Raw genomic sequence first — 8,905 nt, forward strand, 5'->3', positions numbered from 1 at the left:
CACACTGACAAAGCACCACGTGCTCCCTAATTTTCTTTAAACTGGAAGCCACTTGCAGCACCAACTAGAGCAGGAACACACCAACCTGGGATAGAAATACTGAAACTAAGCTTCCCAGAGTTCCTAAGTTCATCCTAATCCCAGCTCATCTTCCAAGGCTTTTGTCCAATCGAAGCATCCAAAAGACACATGGAACTGAATGAGCTCTCTCCCCTTTGGAGCTTTTTTAAGAGCTCAGGGTGGTGGTAACTCCAACCAACACACATGGAAAAGGTGTTCAGCTCACATTTGCAGCCACAGCCTCACCACCCTCACAGGGAAAAATTCCTTCCCAATATCCCATCCACCCCTGCTCTCTGGCAGTGGGAGCCACTCCCTGTGTCCTGTCTCTCCACTCCTTGTCCCCAGTCCCTTTCCAGCTCTCCTGGAGCCCCTTTAGGCCCTGCAAGGGCTCTGAGCTCTCCCTGGAGCCTTCTCTTCCCCATTATTTGCACAACTCTTGACTCTACCAGTGATCAGCACTGTGAGTTTAACAGGGTAATGGACAAGGTTGGAGAGCTTTTAATCAGGAAGAAGTGGAACTATCTTCCAGAACTTCAGCCCTCCCTGGGAGGCAGCAGGAGACATTTCTAACCATCACCATCTACCACATAGTATGTTTAAGAATTCAGACACAACATGCAAAACTAGGTGTGACTTTTATTGCTTCAGATGTCCCCACATTCACACATTTCCTGCCCCTATGATCTGACAGCTACGTTGTCATCTTTTATATTTTCAGATTATTTCCATTCAACTTCATATAAAAAATTCACGTTTGCATCAGTCTAATATTTATATTAACAATTTAAATCTTTGCATTGAATGGTGCACACAGAAACCTGAAATAACTGACTTTAAGAAGGCACATCTTGCTTCTGAAACTCAGCCAAAATCCCAGGTGTGCCAGAGGAGCTGGGAACAGCAAGGCCAAGACTCCCTAGACAGACCAGTTTGAAATTCCTGTTCCTAAGCTGCCAGCCTAGTCCCTGCACAGCAACCGCCTAAAAACAGAAATATGAATGTGAAAGCTATTCCTAAACAGCAAAGTTTGCATTCCACAAACAAGCTTCGATTTCCTCAAAATCTAAACTCCTTGATCCTGCACATATATGATCTCCTATGATGTGCCTGTGTCTTCCCATTCCTGCACCAGACTTCCACCAGATACTCCCACCTCACAGATTAAGACAGAAGATTTAACACCCTGAGTGCCATTTTTGCTCTCACCCCACAAATCCACACCCAAAGTTACCTGACCCTAGAAGGAGCTGCACTGGCCTGGATACTGCCAAAAAAGCTCCCCCTTCTGGAAGCACTGGATAAGGGACTGGGATGTAAGGGAACAGCCACCAGTACTCCATGGAGTGCGTGTTACTCATGACCCTCTAAACACGGGACTGCTGCTCCAGCCCTATCTATCACAGGCATCAGTGCTTCCCACTTGGTTTGGATCAGGAGCTGGTGAAGTTCACTCCAGAAGGGGAACACAGCAACAGAATTCCTTCCACACCAAAGGTGGGAGCAAGGTCTTCCTGAAATACATATTGAGAAAATAAAAATAAAATTAAAAAAAAAAAAAAAAAGAAAAAAGAAAAAGCACCTTCACAAACACTGCCTTTTGTGATTTTATTAAGAGATGTTTTCAGGACAGACAAGCTTCTGGTTGCAGATGTTACAAACCCTACAATGAGAAACAAAACACTCAGTGAGCTGGGGACAAACTGTTTTCCATAACCATAATTCTATCCCAAAGAAAGAACAAACCAAGCCTTCCAATTAAACTGCATTTCTCATTTCCTGCTTCTTGGCCAGTGATTCCCCCTCTTTTCCCACTGAGACAGACCTCACCAGACTCCTTGGTAAGACTTCCTTACAAAAGCAGCCTACAAATTGTTCGCACGTGGCTTCTAAGACTATCCCACATTGGATCCTGGGGCAGGACAGGATGGATATATGAGGAATATATTCTCTGTGCAGCCAGCTGCACACTAGTACAACATCAACACATCCAAGGCACCCAACCCAAGTTACTCCAACTACAATAATCCAAGGTCTCCGAATCCATGCTGTATAACACAACATGGAACAAGGCATGTGGACAGATCCATCATCTCATCTCCAGAGAAGTGTTCTGAGCTGGTTTGCCACATGCCTTGAACCCTGTGCCATTCACCCTGTGCAATGTTCAAACCCAACCCTGGTCCACCAATACAGCAGGCTTGTCTTCCCAAAATCCCAGCTTTGTGTTCTTGGTGGCCTGAAAACTTTTTACGTGGATCCTCAGCACACCTGCCTGCCACTGTTCCCAGGCACTTACCCCTCAGGCAGTGGGCACTGGCTGAGGCATGGCTGGCTGTTCTGGTTTGCCACCTTTCTGCTCTGAAATGGGGGTGGTGGGCAAAATCTCTTCTTTGGGTTCCACGATGCTGACATGGTCTGGCAGAGGCTTTTTGGGGCCAATCTTTCCACTGGGGTCCCAAGGCAACATAATCTTTACTTTGATTCCCAGTACTCCTGCAGAGTGACAGGACAAGGGAGACACAAAATAGATCAAGAACAAGTTCATAGGGATGAGCACCGATGTTACAAAATATCTCTCTCCACACTGAAGATCTGCTGGTAACACTGTAGCATTCACATGCTACAGCTTAAAAATCTAATTACTGTGGCTTTTTATCAGTGTTATAAATTCAGGCAACTTAAAAGTTGGATAGATAAAGTTATTAAACTCACTGTCTTGGCTGCCTGCAGTTTTACCATCAACTCATTCTAAGCCTGGTTTTAGACTGTTCTCTTCCTCAGCTCATTTTTCTAGCAAATTCCAATTTTTTTTTACATCCCTTCTCAGACAAATGCCTCTAAATCATCCAATGAGCAGGACATCCTGGCCAAAGCAGCCTTAGCACTGCACCACAGAACGTGGCACAGGGCAGGCTGCAATGACATGAGGACGTCCCTTCTGACTCGTCATCATATCATCACCGAAGGGAAGGTGGAGAACAGCTCTGGCTGGGTTGGTACCCCCACACCAGGAGTTCTGCAACTGATTAACCCCAAGCCAGTTAAGACACACAAATAATTTGTGTTTTACCAGAAGGGAAAACAAGTGGAAGCAGGTTTAGCTGGGAAGACCATCTGACACTTGTAGCACCCCTGTTCTCTCTGCCCATCCTGAGGAGCCAGGAAAACCAGAATCCAAGGGTGCCTAAAGCCAGCTAACAGGTACTTCATCTGGAAATTATCACCAGCTTCAGAGGCCCCAGGACACAAGTGAGTGTCTGGAGAATCTACAGCCACACTCCCAACTGAAAACATTCAACCCCTATCAGCAGAGAAGTGGATAACCTGATAGAAGAACCACACTGGCTGCTGAAGGCCCCTTGGCTTTCCATTCCCAAATGACTTCTGCTTTAGATGTAATGTTCAAATCCCACAGCGAGAGTTCAGTTGCAAAAGCCCAGGAAAACAGGGTTTTCAGAGCCTGAACCATCCACAGCAGCACAACTAAACTACTCTGTGAGATCGGAAGTGCATTAAAACCGTGCTGCCAGTGGGAAATCTCCAACCTGCAGAACAGGATGCCAGGAGCTGATATTTTTTTTTGTTTCTGCAGCTCTAGAGAAGGAACCTGACAAAGCTGCAAAGGGATCTGCACGCCAGGCACTCACCCTGCCGGAGTAGGACGTGACGCACGGCTGTGTCCACGTAGTAATTCACTGGGTCCCCACTGTGGATCATCAAGCCATCCACAAACTTCATGGATTTGGCCCGCTGACCTCGGAGTTTGCCGGACACAACGACCTCACAGCCCTTGGCCCCGCTCTCCATGATGAAGCGGAGGACACCGTAGCAGGCTCTGCAGGGAGGACAGCCAAGCCATGAGCCCGCTCTGCCAGACCCACAGGGCTTCCAGAGGAATTCTATCACAATTCCAACCTCAGTTTCATGTGTTAGCAGTGCAGCTCCCATCCCTTCTCAGACAAATGCCTCTAGATCATTCACTGATGACAGGAGGCTGCTACTGGAGGACCTCACGAAGCACCACAGAACGTGACACCACGGAGGCACTGCCACCAGAGCCACCCGCTTCTGACTCGTCATCGTCTCATCACCGAGGGGATGTGAGAGCAGGGCCACTGCCACCTGAGCCACAGCACAGCCACAAGGCCTGAAATGCTGTTTGCTTCACTCCTCCACCCACTTATACCCAAAGCAACACATGTAGTTTTATGCCCCACAAACTGCAACCAGACAGACCAGTCCAGAGGTAACTGTGGACTGAACAGAAGTTTCAGTGCAGGTTAAATCCTCAAACTGCAGAGAAGCTGTTTCTTGGGCATGGTGCTGGAGTCCCACACCTCCCCCATGGCAGGCTGCTGTACTTACCTGCGCACAGCCAGCCCTCCCAGGAGCTTGTAGCGCAGGGACTCGGCCTGGGCGATAGCACACAGACCTCTTGTGGCCACCTTCTCAGCGTAGAGCTGCAGAGCAGAGAGGCACATTCACAACAGGGCTCTTTTCCAAGTCCATCACACAACCACAGCATGCTGTGGCTTGGAAGGCTCATCCAGTTCCATCCCTGCCATGGGCAGGGACACTTTCCACTTGACCAGGTTGTTCCAAGCTGGCCTTGAATAATTCCAGGGATAGCCACAGCCTCACTGGGCACCCTGTGGCACTTCCTCACCAGCCTCACCGTAAATGTAACTTTTACTTCAGCAGAACACAGGAGTTTCATTTTACTCTCCTCCCTACATTCAGTCTAGTTAATCCTTCCACATTTACAGGCAGCAGCTTTATCCTACACTCCCTTCCTTGTCTAACGTGATCCAGCAGCACTGACCAAGCTGGAATAAATGAACACCACCCCAGCACACACATTCCCCCTCCCTCCCTGATTTGTCTCAGAGCAAGGAACAAGTAACAGGAGCAGATTTCACAGAACAGAACTACAGAATCCTTTGGGTTGTGTGGACCCTTTAAAGGACCCTAGTCCAACCCTCCCCTGGGAAAACCCCCCTAACATTAAGGATCAAAAAAAACTGCTGTGCCACTTTACCTTCTGTTTCTCAAAGATCCTTCTGCAGCAGAGCAGTTTCTTTGTAATTTATTTTGTATTTCAGTGCAGGAGCATTTCTGAGGCCAAGTAACAGAAGGCCCAACTTATCCTGAAACCACCTTTCAGTTGACACCATGCTGCCACCACAAATCCATCTGCACCACCCAGTTCCTGAGGCAGTTTTACCTCCACGCTTCCCTCGGGGAATCCAAACCTCTTCTGCACCACAGCTGTCAGCTCCCGGATCCGGCGTCCCTTCTCTCCCAGGACATTCTGAGTTCTGCGGGAAAATAAGCACAGGACAAATGAGAAAAGTGTCCCCAGGAGTGAGACTGGAGCCACCCCAAAGAGCTTTCAGAGCATCCCAGCTCAGGAAGGCTGAGTTACCTGGTAGCAAGGATGATAATCTCAGTCCTGGTTGGAGTGACCCGGACCTCCACTCCGGAGTATCCATCCTCAGCCAGCTCCCGAGTCAGGAACTCGTTCAGCTCCGCTTTGAAGATGCCATCAGCGACAAACTAAAATACAAATCCACAAAGACAAGGTCTTGTCACATTCTGAACCTGAGTGCAATTCACCCTAATTCCTCCTGCAGCCTGACAGTCTCTCCTGACAACTTTCTTCTCCTCTGAAAAAAATCACAGAATACTCTCAGTTGGAAGGGACCCACAAGGAACACCTAGTCCAACTTTTACATGGACAGCCCAGGGACTGAACCCACAACCTTGACTTGACCAGCACCGTGCACTGCCCAACCCTGGGTACAGTAGCGGGGAAAAATGGAAACCCCTTCCCTGAATTTGTCAGGAATAATCCACTCCAGACACTGCCTGAACCACAGCCACTGCTCACGCTGGGATCACGGCTTTCTGCTGCAATTCGGGAGCAATTTAAGGGAAATAATTAGCGGGGTCGCATCCCTTTCCCTGCTGCTGGGACTCCTGACAGCCCCAAACCTCCCTCGCTCCCCAGGACAGGCAGCGCCCGGTGCCCTCCCGGCCCACAGAGCGGGGCAGCCACCAGCCGCAAACCCTTCGCAGGGGAAAGCAAAAGGAAACCCCACAATTCCCGGCCCCCAGCGCCGCTCCGCACCTCCACGCGCGGCCGCGGGGAAGCGCCCGCTCCATCCCGCCGCCATGTTCCCCGCTGGGCCCCGCGCCGCATCCGCCGCCATCCTCCCCCGTCCGCCGCCGCCGCCCGCCGTGGCCCCGTCCTGCCGGCCGCTGAGGCCGCCGCGGGCGGTGCGGCAGCGCCCCGCGGCCGCGGAGGAGCCGTGCGGCCGCGCTCACCTTGCGCTTCTTGGAGATCTGCACCGCCATGATGAGCCGCGGCCCGGCGGAAAGGAAGGAGCGGGTCCCGCAGGCGGTGCTATATCCGCCTTCCGCCGCGCCCCATTGGCTCGCCGCTGGCACGGCGGGGAGAGCGGGGCCCGATGGGAGATGTAGTCTTTGCCACGCCGCCATGTTGGGGAGGCCTGAGCCATGCGTACGGCCTAGAGCTGAGTTCAACGGGCACGGAGAGTCAGCAGTGCGTAAAATAAAACAGGTGTACGGTAATTCATCCTGGGCTTATACCTGGAGACCTGCCCTGCCCAGGCGTTGCTGTCAGAGGGTGCTCTGCTGTTATCCAGGAATCACAGCATGGCTTGGTTGGGAAGTGACTTTAAAGCTAATCCCGATCCACCCCTGCCATAGGCAGAGACACTTTGCATTGCTCCAAGCCCCGGTGTCCAGCTTGGCCTTGGACACTTCCAGGGATCCAGGGACAGCTACAGCTGCACTGGCCACCCTGTGCCAGGGCCTGCCCACCCTCCCAGGGAACAATTCCTTCCCAAAATCTCATCTAGCCCAGCCCTCTGGCAGTCGGGAGCCATTCCCCTTGCCCTGCCACAACACATTGTTTTTTAATGGTTTAGGGATTGTAGGGGACTGCAGAAATAACAACAATAATGGGCAGAGTTGATGCACGGCCTCTAGGAACCGGGGGATGTTAATATGTTTTGCAGATGGACATGATGATCTTAAGGGCCTTTTCCAGCCTCAGTGATGCTGTGAAAATGCCCAGAGCGCAGCAGGAACACCAGCAGGAGCAGCAGGGCAGAGGATCCCACTCTGCTCTCGGCCAGGGAAAAGCCTGGATTACCGCTAGATGTCAGTGCAGGCGGATTCCAGGCTGAGAAAAGCCTCTTCCCCAGGGATTCATTTATCCAGCACCGGAGGCATGGCAGAGCATCCCACGCTGCGCTCGGCGAAGGCAGGTGGCGGTGGCGGCGAGCGATTGTGTCCCCTCTGTCACCAGACACCTTTGTGTCGCTTCTGGTGTGCCCACCCATCCTGCCCTTCCCTGAACCAGCTCCCCCTGCTCCCCCTGCGCCCGAGGTCCTTTGTCCCACAGAACATCAGACTCTGGAGAAATGTACAGCAGCTGGGGGTGTCTCTGTGCAGGGGTTTGAGCCTTATGAACTGGGGTCTCAAGTAATTTTCTAGGGAAGACCTTGCCAAGCTGCACAAACCCCACTCTGCTGTTTTCCAACACGGGACCACCATATTTTCAGAGCAGAAAATATCTGCCCAAGATCATCTATTTTTTTAGGCTGAGTTTACACAGGAGGGGCTCACACAATATATTTCTGGTCATATAAAGACAGCAAAAGGCACAACAAAAGCAAAAAACGCGACCCTGTCATGTGTCCCCTTTTCCATGGCCTATTAAGGACAAACCCTGTGTTGTGTCAGCATTTCAGGGGCAGCACCCAGGGCTGAAGCCAGGCACAAAGCAGGGCCTGGGTGGTGCTTGGCACCAAGGAAATGTCCCCTGTCCCCCTAGATGTGACCTGGGGGCTCCAAACTGTGGCCTTCACAGCCAGGGACATTTCAGTACCTTCCCCAAATACTGGTATGGGATTCCTCCCTCAGCATCAGCCATCTCTGGCTGCAGCCCCAGCCAGCTCCCAGGTGCTGGGAATGGATTCTGGGCTAGCTGGGGATGTCCCTGCTCACTGCAGGAGGGCTGGATTAGATGACCTTTAAAGGTCCCTTCCAACCTGAGCCATTCCCTGATTCTGTGAATTCACTCTTGTTCCATCCCTGCTGAAATGGAGGCTGGCAACAGCCCAAAAAAGCTGTGACATGCCCACAGAGAGCTCAGGCGTGGTCCAGCAGGTCCCAGTGTCTTCCCAGGCCCAGCAGTGGCTTGGATTTGCAGCAGGCCTGGGATTATCCATAAATGCCATGGTGAGTGACAGACCCAGCTTTCTGGGTCCCCACCCTCGAGGACTGCACCCCTGCTTTTCCCCATTCCCCACTTCCTTGTGGAGTCTCATCATTGGCACAGGAGCTCCTTTTGTCCCCAAAGGACATCCAGGGAATGGAAAAAACTTTTGGGTTTCTCCAGCCATGACCCTTCCTGGCTCTGGGCACATCCCAGCTGGCACTAAACCCTGGGCTGCAGCCCCTGCTCCAGCAGCAGCACTCGGATCTTCCCTTGGACTGTGCAGCAGCAGAACCAGGGCTGCACAGGAAGGATGTCACTCCAGATGTGGCACCTGGCAGCAGCAGGAGCCCCCTGTGCCTATGGAAGGGCCTGGCAGGTGCTGCCAGGTTTCCTCGCTGTGGGGGACGTGGCTTGGAGCAGGTTTGGGAATCGGGAGCTGTCCTGCCTCCCCCCAGCTCCATTCACTGGCCAGGCAGTGACATGGTTGATGGCAGCTGAGGGCCATTGCAGGGCTCAGTGAATGCAGCATCCCAGCCCCTGCTCCCCGGGAAACTGGCTCCTGTTCAGAGCAGGCAGGAGGGGCTGGCAGGC

The 8,905-nt window shown here is 52.1% G+C and overlaps 1 protein-coding gene and 2 non-coding genes across 3 annotated transcripts; all 3 read right to left on the minus strand.

Annotated features, from left to right (window-relative positions):
* Window positions 1-1,654: 1,654 nt before the first annotated feature.
* On the minus strand, window positions 1,655-6,480 carry RPS3 (ribosomal protein S3). The gene is made up of 7 exons (XM_021550191.1): window positions 6,391-6,480; window positions 5,489-5,619; window positions 5,288-5,381; window positions 4,429-4,523; window positions 3,711-3,898; window positions 2,360-2,556; window positions 1,655-1,723 (listed from the first exon to the last, which is right to left on the minus strand). The coding sequence occupies exons 1-6, from the start codon at window positions 6,418-6,420 to the stop codon at window positions 2,363-2,365; spliced, it is 732 nt and encodes a 243-aa protein (XP_021405866.1). The 5' UTR covers window positions 6,421-6,480; the 3' UTR covers window positions 1,655-1,723; window positions 2,360-2,362.
* On the minus strand, window positions 2,882-3,029 carry LOC116184362 (small nucleolar RNA SNORD15). Its single transcript, XR_004149131.1, has one exon. It is a non-coding gene; the product is annotated as a small nucleolar RNA SNORD15 (small nucleolar RNA).
* Window positions 4,013-4,159, minus strand: LOC116184334 (small nucleolar RNA SNORD15). Its single transcript, XR_004149097.1, has one exon. It is a non-coding gene; the product is annotated as a small nucleolar RNA SNORD15 (small nucleolar RNA).
* Window positions 6,481-8,905: the final 2,425 nt, after the last annotated feature.

This window comes from Lonchura striata, chromosome 2, assembly GCF_046129695.1.
Source record: "Lonchura striata isolate bLonStr1 chromosome 2, bLonStr1.mat, whole genome shotgun sequence".
In the NCBI taxonomy this organism is placed as follows: domain Eukaryota; kingdom Metazoa; phylum Chordata; class Aves; order Passeriformes; family Estrildidae; genus Lonchura; species Lonchura striata.

Bases quoted from the DNA above. Each gene is read 5' to 3' on its own strand.
- RPS3 (XM_021550191.1), bottom strand. From the start codon at position 6,420: ATGGCGGTGCAGATCTCCAAGAAGCGCAAG. The intron at 4,524-5,287 runs GTAAAACTGCCT...TCTGCTCTGCAG, and splicing joins TCCCCGAGGGAAGCGTGGAG to CTCTACGCTGAGAAGGTGGC. The intron at 2,557-3,710 runs GTGAGTGCCTGG...GTCACTCTGCAG, and splicing joins TCACGTCCTACTCCGGCAGG to GAGTACTGGGAATCAAAGTA.